Source organism: Acipenser ruthenus, chromosome 53 (assembly GCF_902713425.1).
Source record: "Acipenser ruthenus chromosome 53, fAciRut3.2 maternal haplotype, whole genome shotgun sequence".
Lineage (NCBI taxonomy): Eukaryota > Metazoa > Chordata > Actinopteri > Acipenseriformes > Acipenseridae > Acipenser > Acipenser ruthenus.
The window spans coordinates 7453460-7465731 of NC_081241.1; the positions used below are offsets into that span (position 1 = coordinate 7453460).

Here is a 12272-nt window from a genome sequence, read left to right on the forward strand (position 1 = left end):
TCAAACAGAATGCGTTCTGATTGGCTCTTATTCTCGCCCTTCCATTGGCTGATGGAAGTGGTTTGGCTTTTCAGTTCTGGCGGGTTCTACATCGAGAAGGGTTTGTGTGTAGAACGGAGATCTGCGTCACTGTACCTGCGTCACCGTGCGAGTGCGTGCGCAGCTCCTAAAGAACGGCATTCAGGGGTTTCAGGGGTTGTGTCACAATGGCAATCCCTTGCGTGGTCTTGCGCGCATTATTATTATTGACCAGCAGCCGCTACTGTTAATGAGAAGTGATGGATTGAGAGTATACAGTGTGGGGTGGGGAGTGTTGAGGAGGGGGTGCTGTTAATGAGAAGTGATGGATTGAGAGTATACAGTGTGGGGTGGGGAGTGTTGAGGAGGGGGTGCTGTTAATGAGAAGTGATGGATTGAGAGTATACAGTGTGGGGTGGGGAGTGTTGAGGAGGGGGTGCTGTTAATGAGAAGTGATGGCTTGAGAGTATACAGTGTGGGGGTGGGGAGTGTTGAGGAGGGGGTGCTGTTAATGAGAAGTGATGGATTGAGAGTATACAGTGTGGGGTGGGGAGTGTTGAGGAGGGGGTGCTGTTAATGAGAAGTGATGGATTGAGAGTATACAGTGTGGGGTGGGGAATGTTGAGGAGGGGGTGCTGTTAATGAGAGGTGATGGATTGAAAGTATACAGTGTGGGGTGGGGAGTGTTGAGGAGGGGGTGCTGGAGATGAACTGTGCTGGAGCTGGGAGCTGTAAGTTGGGAGCTGTGTGCTGTGCCGTGTGAGAAGCTGAGAAACCAGATTGCAACTCAAGCTGTGGACTTGGAGGATTGGAGCTGTGTGAGATCACTAGGAGCAGTAGTTGAGGATCAGTGGGTTTCCTACCTGGGAGCAGTGTGTTCATGAGCAGTGAGATATACACCCCTTCCCTTTAGACCTCTCTCCCTCTCTCTTTCTCAAGCACTTAGCCTGAATAGACTGGCTGCACAGGGCTTCCATGTGTTTTAAATGGGATGTTTTAGTCTTTTAGGGTCTGTTAGCTTGACTAACCATCTGGAAGTGTCTGATTGCTTCATCCCAGAGTCGAGAAGCGACTGAAATCATTTGAACCTGAGCTCGCACTCTCAAGACTACAGAGCCTCACGGGCTCGTGCCAGCTGGGCACGCTGAAGATGTGAAAAACCTGCTTTTATTTGATCCCACAATATTGTACTGTCTCCTTTCATTCAGTTTGCAACTTTGTTATCTTTTTGGTGTTTGTCTATCCAGAGCGGATATTTCAGTTCTTCTATACTTCACACCCTCAGCTTCTGGGAGGATTCAGGACTGTACCTGTAGTGTTCTTTGAGCAGCTTCACAATAGTATTACCCTGCTATCATTGGCTCCTTCAACTGGCAGGCAAACCTTTCAAAGATACAATAGGCTGAATCGCTCTGTTTTTTTTCTTCTTACATCAGACCCAGCAGTCACTGGACAAAGACCTGTATGAAATAGGCTGGTCTGCTGGTATAGTTTAGTTACAAAGACCTGTATGAAATAGGCTGGTCTGCTGGTATTGTTTAGTTACACAGACCTGTATGAAATAGGCTGGTCTGCTGGTATTGTTTAGTTAAAGCAACACTGTGTGGTCATTGTTATAGTAGAATATATTTTATGTGTGTTTAACATTTTCTCCAAAGCTTTTTTGTGCACTTCACGTTTCCAGAGAGCAGCTGCTGTTGACAGTCCACTTAGTTTATGTTCATTTCAGAAGTAGGTGCAGAACAAAACATTTATTGAACATTAAAACTTTACAAAACATTTAAAGAAAAAGTACATGAAAAAAGGTTTGCATTAATTTAAGTACAGAAACATAAAAAAAACCAAATGGTTTTTAAAATGGTCCTTCTTTACATTCATGTTTTGGTTTTAATTTAAAACCTGATTATAAAGTTTTGACCTTAAATGGTGCTTTGATTAATAATAAACAATAAAATTAATAAACAGTAAACTGCTCCCCCTCTCTAAACAACTTGATTTAAACCATAAAGAGTCTTTAACAGAACAGTGCTTGGAACAGTCCTGAAGGTTGTGTGAATAGAGCCCTGCATTTCCAATGGAACCACACCAAGTGAAAAGAATTGCTTTCAATCAGGCTCTGCGCAGCTGCAGAGTTTGTCCTGAAGAGGGCGACAAAGGCCAGGCTTAAAACACGTTTCTGCTTTTCCACTGTGGGCAGATTGCACATGTAATGCAATTTGATTGTGATTTACGATATCCATGGAAATATCTTCTTTCTTGTGATGATATTTCACTCACATTATTGTTAAAATAAGCAAAAATAAATAAATATTGTGCTTGTTTGGCAGGTGCTTCCATTTTCAAGAGTGCACAAATTATTATTGAGTCTTATTCACAAAGAACAGTCTCTAAAGTGATGTGACTCTCTATGTACGGGCCATTCTGACTTGACTGCAGATTTCCACCCCCAATACAACACAACCTGAAGGAATTAGAGGCTGGTAATCATTGAGGAATGGTCCCGTATCCCTCCAGCACAATTTAAAAAGCACCTTGCAGAATCGCTACCTGCCACGTCCAATCAGTGCCGTGCTGGCTGCCCATGGAGGCCCTACACCATATTGACACTGCTATGGCAGATGTTCTGTTTTTTGCACAAATAATGAAAAATACAAAATACAAAATAAATGACCCATACAATGAAGTGTAAATCATTTGTGTTTAATGTGATTTGTCCTGATTTGTTTACAGCTAATATACAGTTTCATATTTTCATTTATTGCAGATTTCTTATATCATCTATTCAGTATTTATAACACACTAGTAAATGCTGTTACTATCCTGTATGACTTGTTCTATAATGCATTATAAAAACATTATAACTCATCGTTTAAGCATCTATAACATGTTAATAATCTATTTCAAATTGACACCTTCATATAAAGTGTTACCATAAACTTCAGCATCAAGTTCAAACGCTATTCAGCTAACAGGATTCTACTGTATACAGGAATCTGCTGGAAACTATACTGACATGCCTTTGACATGGCAAGTATTGTGAGCTGCTATTTACACAACCTTACATTGATAGGGATTAGAGCTGACAAAATAATCCCATGAATCTCAGCTGCTGTGCACTTCCATTCATTATATAGGTCTCAAATGTGCAGTGTTGAACGAAACACCTGCTATAGTAAACATGCACCCTGAGAATAAGGCATAGAAACTGATAACTTTCTTTAACCTCAAGCAGCATCAGATCTCATGCTTTTCAAACCTGCACATTTGAGTCCTATGCAGCCAATGGAAGTGCAATATAGGAACACATTGTGGAATTATTTAGTGAGCTACAATCACCTTAAGAGATACTTATCAGTACTTGCTGTGGGAATTCTAGCACTGTGCAGAGATGCCAACTAAGTCTGCCACTTGCTGCTATTTGTGTGTTTGTAATCAATAAATACTCAGGACATATTGAACATGTTATGCTGAAACAGCTGTCCAGTTGTGAGTGTTTACAATTACAGAACACTAACCTGACAGATTAAACAGTAACAATGAGGCTGCCTCGGCTCCAAGTGTAAAAACAAATAATTCCCCTCGTTTCGCTCTGCAGGTGGCGCCGTTTTACCCCCTAACTTTCATCCAAAGTTGTGTCAGATTGAACATTCCCTTCACCCGAGGAGTGGAGAGGACAGACAGGGAGTTCAATACAAAGGGTTTCTTACAACACAAAACAGTCTAGTTCAGCTGGCAGATTGTTACAGGGGAATCATAAGAATGAAGCCCAAACCCAGGATAGAGCGGCTCAGTGAATGTGGTTTGGAATCTGTGCAGGAGGGTCATTGTGTCAGAGACGCCATAAAATGACAGAGTGCCGGCATTAAAGTCCAGATACACTCCTATTCTGGGGGAGCGGGGGGCAGTTATTGCAGTTCTGTTGTTATTGTGCAGGGCAGTGTAACTGGAACCAGAGCAGATCAAACTCCAGGACTTGTCATTGTATCCAAGGCGACAGGAACAATCCCTTCCTCTCCTGCTGATTCCTTTATATGTGACTCCTATAAAAGCCCCTCCCCCCCTCCACTCAATCTCCCAGTAACAGCGAGTCCAAGACACACCCTCTCTGCAAAGCACTTGGGAACAGCTCTCAAATCTCTCTGGGTGACAAGCATATGTCTGGATGTCTCTACTGTATGTCACTTTTCTGTTCCCTTCAGACAGATTGAGGTTTCTATACGCTGTGTTGGGGTCCAGTGTGAGCTGACAGGAATCTGATTGAAGAAAAGAGGATGGTTAGAGGAGAGACAGTTAGAAAAGTAATTATGCTATTCATTGTAAAATATTATACACTCCCCCGAAACAAGTATTGGGACAGATGAATACATGCAGAATGACTGGGGGTGGGGCATGTTTCCTTTTTACCCACTCAGACCCTTTGCTTACTAAATATCTTGAATAGAATATCATCCACTAAAATTCCTGCTCCCTCCACCCTGAACCCTCCTCCCCACTATTTTATAGACAAGTATATTTAAACTGTGATGTTTAAGATTGAAAATCAATAGATTTTATCTATAATTCTTACTGAAGATTTATTTCTGACTTAGGTTAAGTTCTCTATTTTTATTTTTCTGTCTTCAATAAACTGCTGCTATTAATTAAACCCTCTTGTTTAATTGTTTTGTTCATTATAATTCCTCGATCTTACCAAACTTCTTGAATCAAAATCAATCAAATGCAGCTCTGCATGGAATTACAGTTTACTTAATGTTCTTACGGGGTATGTGTTGCCATTTTACCCAATCAGACCCCTTGCTTACTAAATATCTGTAGTGTTAGCTCTTCTCCCAAATGTTTCAGTGAAAACAGACTTACATTTTAAAAACTCAGCTCTGTTCCTTGGCTCTGGAGCCTGCAGACTGTAAACTGCAACTTCATACACTGGGTATACAAAGAGAGAGAAATAGAATTGAAACATGTGGGTTCATACACAACACACAAGACTCCAAACAGCAATCTGAAACGAAGCAAGGCTTTTTCACGACATTTCAGGATGTAAAAATCCGTACTTCAAGATGTTCATGATTACAATGAATATGTATTCCTTCTGTATCGGTGCAGCAGCCAAAGCCAATGTGAACACGTCTGCCACTGCACTGGAGTCTTGTGTTCCTTCCTCTCCATCACATATCTTTGCCCAACAGTACGGTGTCCATATTAGGACACCCTTGTGCATCAAACATACAGCAGTCATTGTCTGTTCTGTCCACACATCACTCCCTCGTCTCTGCTTCATCAGTACCTGTTCCATCCTCCCTGCTCCCTCCTACCACCTCCCTGCTCCCTCCTGCATGCACCCTGCTCCCTCTAGTCTGCTTTATCACTCCATCCTCCCTGCTTCTTGCTCCCTCCACCATGTTGCCTCCTCCCACTTTCATGCTCCCTCCTCCCTGCTTTCTCTTCCATCCTTCATGCTTCCTCCTCCCTGCTACCTCCTCCCTTCTCAATACTGCATTATTTATATAGCCAGCAATCTGCAAGAGTTCTTTATTAATGTATTGCAAGTCCTGTCCCTCCTCAAGCCATGGTCTATTTGAGAAATCTCTAACAAAGGAATCTGTTTCACACCAACCTGTTTTGGATTTTTTGACGATTTCCCCCTTGCAGAAGTCCTCAATATGGTCTTTAAGTTCAGATACAGCTTTCCTCACAGCCCCAAAAGAGATGTCTGCATTGACAGTAACGCTGGGTAAGTCTCCAGCTTCAGGAGGGACACAGAGAGACTGGAAATTCTACAACAGGAAAGTGGAGAAAATGAGTTTTCAGTGAAACAGAATGGGGTCCACAACATTCCTGGAGAAAAACAAGGATTCATTCAATTGGAGAGGTCTGTCTGAAACCGTCCCAGTTATGGACTTGAGATTTTCTAACAAGCAGTGATGTTACCTGTAGAAAATGGATGTGATCCTCTGTCTCTGAAAGCTGTTTCAGCTCAGCGTTTCTCCTCCTCAGCTCAGCAATCTCCTGCTCCAGTTTCTTCATGCGTCCTTCAGCCTGATTCACTGCAGCCTTCTCGTTAGCTCCAATCAGCTCAATAACCTCAGTGTGGATCTTCTCAATGGATCGGATCAGCTCAGTAAAGATCTTCTCACTTTCCTTTATTTCTATGCATGCAGATCTCTGAGTGAAAGAACACAGTAGAGGAGACTTGATGGTTAGAATTGATATCAAAAACACATCAGGCATAGACAGTAAATTTCTGTAGATGTGTTCCAGTCCATCTGCTAATAATAATAATAATAATAATAATAATAATAATAATAATAATAATAATAATAATAATAATAATAACCCCCTCTTGTCAATACTCACTTTCAGTGACTCCACACTCTGTTTCAGCTCCTCTACGTCTTTCAGTCTCTCCTGGATTCTCTGTTGTATTTCTGTCTGTGTCTCTCCCAGCCGCTTCTGTGTAGAAACACAGTGACACTGTGACATTTCTGATGGGGCATTGAGTGATATCCTGTCACTCCCAACACAGGCCTGTTTTAGTATGCTATTGAAACTGACAGAATTAATTTAGTTTAAATAAATTGTCCCCTTACAATGTTTGCAATAATTCTGAGTGGTTCTCAAATATAATTTGTTCTTCAGTTCTAGTTGCACGACATAGATATCTGTAGCACAGGCAAGATCAGACAACATGTGTGTATAGTAGTAAGATACAACACCATCTAGTGCACAGCTGCCAGCAATACAAAAGGACACTTGATCTACAGTAGCTGTCCACTAGATGGTACTGTTTCATTCTGGTAACAGTGAATGATGGCTGATCTAGCATGTGTTACATGTTTGTTTTGTTAAACACCTAGATAACTGAAGGAACTTTATCTTTAATCTAATATGTATTTAATATCAATATATATATTTTATTTACTGTTTTTAACTCTTTAAGTTCCTCCTAATGATAAAATGACCACCGGCGATCCAAACTTTAAAGGCAGTTTAATCAGGCAGTATTATGGACACCCATGCAAGTTCTAAATCTTTGTAAACAGCAGCATTGTTTATTTCCTGAATTTCTGTGTGTGTGCAACAGTAAGTCTGTGCTTGTTTACTGAAAGACACACTTCTTTGCTGCAGCTTGTAATCTGATCTTGGTGTTGAGTTACAGGCTCCTGGTGAGTGGTGACGTCAGCGTTTTGTTCACAAAGCCTCGGGCTACAGCAGGTGACTCTGTGTCTTATCTATCGGCACGCCTTTTTACACAAGATGGCAAAATATAATATTGTGTATAGCATAAGCTTGTATGCATGTATTTGTGTTTTATTTTATAATTACAGTGCAGAAGCTCCAGCATATCTGCACCCAAAAGAAGAACCCCCTCCCCTCCCACCCCCACAGCAGCTCTCTCACATGAGAAGAGGAACACAGAAGCAGAGCCTGACCAACAAGCAGCTCAGTCTAAATGTGCTCCTGCAAGCCCCCCCGGCACTCAGCTGCACACAGGCAGCACTGACACACTTTGCTTATTTCCCTGTTTTTGCTACTTTTGTAAATATGTTAATTTTTTTCTTTGTTTTTAGCTCATTCTATTCAGAATGTACCCAATGTTCATTTCATGTTCAAGTTTCATTCAGCAGTGTTAGATCTTACCAGCAATGCTGATTGTTTTAATAAACAATACATGAAGATCTTTTCTAAAGTGTTTTTTTGTGTTTTTTGTTTCCTACACCAAAGAGGGTGAGTGTGAGATTGTTGAGTGCTGTTTTACATGCAAGCCCAGTTTGTTCCCTTTCATTTGATGTGAGACACTTGCATGTCTCCCCTACAGCTATGGAGCTGTACGCACAAATCTGAAAACATTGAAAACAAGCGGAAATTGACCCAGACCTTAAAGAGTTTTAAAATAGGTGCTTGACTTTGGGAACTTTATGTTTACACAGTTTAACCAATTAAACTATAATGTCTTAAACAATGAAACTGACACATGATTCTATAAAATAACCAAATATACAAAATACTAGGAATATAAATTATACAATTTTTACACTCAATTCCAGTGTACCACAAACTACCCAACTTAGCTTGAAATACATTTGAATCCCTAACACACACACACACACACACACACACACACACACACACACATATATAAAAAACTGATTTGATGTGAAACTGTATAACCTAATAAACAGACATGTTAAATATCCCTGGGAATTCTTATCTTCTAGGATAGCTACAAGGAAATGCTTCAAACCCTTACCTGCTTCACAATCCTCTGTGTCTCAGCTGAGACTGTATCATGACTCCTGTGTTCAATTTGTGAACACAACAAGCAAATACACGTCTGATCGGTTCTACAAAAGACCTCCAAAACCTTCTGGTGTTCAGCACAAATCTTCTGCTCCAGATTTCCAATTGCATTTATCAGCTTGTGCCTCTTGAAAGCAGCCCCCTCATAGTGTGGATTGACGTGTGTTTCACAGAAAGAGGCCAGGCACGTCAAACAGGATTTCACAGCTTTGAACTTTCTCCCAGTGCAGACATCACATGGCACATCTCCAGGTCCAGCATAACTTTGAGCAGGAGGAGGATTGAGTCCTGTCTTCTTTAATTTCTCCACAACTTCAACCAGCATGGTGTTTCTGCGCAGAACAGGCCTTGGGGTAAAGGTCTATCTGCACTGAGGGCAGCTGTAGACACCTGTATGATCAGTCTGACCCCAGCAGTTCTTAATACACCCCATACAGTAACTGTGTCCACATGCTGTAGTGACTGGGTCCTTCAATAGATCCAGACACACTGGACAGCTGAACTGATCCTGAGACCAGAAGTTTGAAGCCATTCCTGCTGTAGTGAGACACAGAGAGTGACTATTTCACAACAAACAGAACTGTTTAAAGCTCTAAGAGGCGGGGTTTTGGACTGAGGCCAGGTTATAATAAACAGGTTGAGCAGAAACTGAGTTACGTGTCAAGAATGTTTCATTTCAGCAGCAGAGAGGAGTAGTGGTTAGGGCTCTGGACTCTTGACCGGAGGGTTGTGGGTTCAATCCAAGGTGAGGGACGCTGCTGCTGTACCCTTGAGCAAGGTACTTTACCTAGATTGCTCCAGTAAAAACCCAACTGTATAAATGGGTAATTGTATGTAAAAATAATGTGATGTCTTGTAACAATTGTAAGTCACCCTGGATAAGGGTGTCTGCTAAGAAATAAATAATAATAATAATAATAATAATAATAATAATAATAATAATAATAATAATAATAATTTCCTGAGATCTCTCCTGCTCAGCTCTCTGGTTTCAGTGCACACAAGCCATGCATTCCACACTGTGAGCAGCTCTGTGTTTTAAGACACTAGACGAGAATCTCAGCTGGAACGTCTACCAGCACTTTATAAGAACAAGACACCATAGTGGAGTGTTCTAACATGTTCAAGAGAAATATCAAGCTGGAGTGAATCTAGGAGCAGTGCAGGGATGCTGGAATGGGCTAACAGGGATATACTATTTCAAAGATTAGGGAACAATACAATAATACAATACAATAGGGATTTATAAAGAGCCTTCTGTGAAACACCTCAAAGAGAAGTGTATGGAATAATAATAATGATTCAATACCTTGTTGAACAAATAGGATTTTAATCTTGATTTAACAATTGGCCCTGATGTGCAGATGCACTAAGAGGCTGCATGATAGTTTTCTCTGACTTCACTATGATGTCATGGTGTGTGATGTCATTGTGCACCACACTCCTTAGATGTGAGGTCACACAGGTGCTCAGGGCTCTCAGGACAGTGTCCAGCCTCCTGTCCAGAGCAGAGGGAAAAGCAGCAGAAATAACTGCACAATATATTGCATCCTGCAGCCACCTCATGCAGCCTCTCAGTGCATCTGCTGTGCTCTTATAGTGAGGAGCATCACAGTGAAGTCAAGCATATCATTGTGAAACTCAAAGCATTTAAGCTATCTGCATGTGGAATTTTGGTGTACAAACTCACTGCATCAAGGGGAATAAGGATAACGTTCTAACTTTGTAACTTCATTTTATAAAGCTGTTTTATAAACGCACCTGTATCCCTTAGAGATGAGGGTAACTCCACCACTAGTGGTCTGAGGTACAAATCAATGTAATTTGAGAGAGGAGAACCAAGACCAGAAACTATGGGACGACCTGGTGGATTATCAAGTGATTTATGGAGCTCAGGCAGCACATATAGTACAGGCTTAACAGGAGAGTTACTCTTCAGATAGAGATGTGCATTATCAGACATGCAGCCAGATTCCAATGCAGACTCTGTAAAACCATCTCTTTCTGATTTAAAACCTCGATTCAGCATGAAGTGTGATCCTGGGCTGGAATCACAATATGTGCTTCTGCTGTTTCTGTTGAGATGATACAGAGACAGGGATGGGTTTCACAAGAAATGAAACTTACCTGTGTTTCTGAATTCCAGGAGTTATATAAAGCTCTAAGAGGCGGGGTTTGGACTGATGTTTTGATACAAAGGTTTAGCAGAAACTGAGATGTTTACAACTATTGATAATTTACTGAGATCTTTACTGTTTTTTTTTTTAATTTTTATGTGACACCATTAATTTAACGTTTCAAATTATTACCATTTGACTCATAAAATGATAGTGCTTTGAAGTTTGGTTGTTTTATGAGTCAGATTTAAAAAACTGAAGCTACTACAAATTAGAAAATGCAGCCCTTTGCAATTCATAAATAAATAAACAATGAAGCCGTTTGCAAAGTACAGATATTGTTTTATCCTTTTACACTTTTGTTATCTTTGTTTTTGATGATCGGATAGCCAATTGCTTTAAGCTTAGACTTTTCTGTCCCTTAGCTATAAGGTGCAATACACTGTACACTAGCCTCACATATAATCTATCATGGGTAACTACCAAGGACAAAAAAGTCACATTTGTATCCCCAAAATGAATTAACATAGCTGGGAATTCACTGGCTGCGGATCTGAGTGGGTAAAATGGACAGAAATGCCCCCACTTCAGTTCTCAATTGTTTTTGGATGGAAGGGAAGTTTTCTTCTTCAACAAGGAGAACAAGTGGAATATTATTATTATTAATATTATTTATTTCTTAGCAGACGCCCTTATCCAGGGCGACTTACAATTGTTACAAGATATCACATTATTTTTTACATACAATAACATTATTTTTTTACACATTATTTTTATATACAATTCCCCATTTATACAGTTGGGTTTTTACTGGAGCAATCTAGGTAAAGTACCTTGCTCAAGAGTACAGCAGCAGCGTCCCCCACCTGGGATTGAACCCACGACCCTCTGGTAGAGAGTCCAGAGTCCTAACCACTATTCCAAACTGCTGCCCTATAACAAGAACAAGCTTGATTTCATGTTTAGACTGTCCATTTCTCCTGATTTATCACAGTATTAACAATGTGTTTGACTGCTGTGTAAAAAAACATCTCTTTCTGATTTAAAACCTCAATTCACCATGAAGTGTGATCCTGGGCTGGAATCACAATATGTGCTTCTGCTGTTTCTGTTGAAATGATACAGAGACAGGGATGGGTTTCACAAGAAACGAAACTTACCTGTGTTTCTGAATTCCAGGAGTTATATAAAGCTCTAAGAGGCAAGGGGTTTGGACTGAGGCAAGATTTAGACAAGCACGCTAAGCAGAAACTGCTGAATCAGTGTGAGAGGGGCGGAGAGGAGAGAGTGGGACAGGAGTTTGAGAATGGCACCCTCTCAGCACTCCTTCAAGACTGAAGCTTTCTCCCAATGGGACAGGCCTGTTCCCAGTAGAGACTCTGAATGCGGACGGGACACTGGCCACACAAACAATCCCACCTCCTTCCAAGAACCCAGTCCTATATACAGGACACGTGATGGGTTTGCATGAGAAATCCTGGAGTGAGTAAGAAGAGATATTTCCTTTCTACTGGAGAGAAATCGAGGACTCTCAGTATATTTGCAGGGACAGGTCATGTGTTCTTCATGAGTGATGAAAGGCTTTGCAATGATAAACTGTGAAGCTCTTTGGTCCTTCATCACACCTGCAGATATATCTGGAATGGACTGACTGTTCAGCTTCGGGTTTTCACTTCTCAAAAGACATACAGCAGCCACCAAATCCTCTTTACTTGCATTAGCTGGCAGAGTTATTGAAATCATGCTGTAGTTTGATACAGATTTGTTCTTCTAATATTGTGGAGTGTAGAAAAGGTATAGTGATTCAAGCAGCACTATCACTATACTCCAGAGGCGAAG

General features: G+C 40.9%; 1 protein-coding gene across 1 annotated transcript; it reads right to left on the reverse strand.

The window, feature by feature from the left end:
- Positions 1–1750: 1750 nt before the first annotated feature.
- Positions 1751–8855, reverse strand: LOC131723193 (tripartite motif-containing protein 16-like). Its single transcript, XM_059016715.1, has 6 exons — positions 8267–8855; positions 6373–6468; positions 5947–6180; positions 5633–5792; positions 4876–4941; positions 1751–4271 (listed from the first exon to the last, which is right to left on the reverse strand). Exons 1-6 carry the CDS (start codon positions 8639–8641, stop codon positions 3739–3741), a joined length of 1464 nt encoding a protein of 487 aa, XP_058872698.1. The 5' UTR covers positions 8642–8855; the 3' UTR covers positions 1751–3738.
- Between the last annotated feature and the right edge of the window lie 3417 nt (positions 8856–12272).

What these genes read in the sequence shown, in the direction of transcription:
- LOC131723193 (XM_059016715.1), bottom strand. Translation starts at nt 8,641, where the DNA reads ATGCTGGTTGAAGTTGTGGAGAAATTAAAGAAGACAGGACTCAATCCT. An exon ending in CGTCAAAAAATCCAAAACAG is followed by an intron (nt 4,942 to 5,632) that starts GTTGGTGTGAAA and finishes TTGTATACCCAG; the next exon opens with TGTATGAAGTTGCAGTTTAC. An exon ending in CAGAGCTGAGTTTTTAAAAT is followed by an intron (nt 4,272 to 4,875) that starts GTAAGTCTGTTT and finishes TTCTTCAATCAG; the next exon opens with ATTCCTGTCAGCTCACACTG.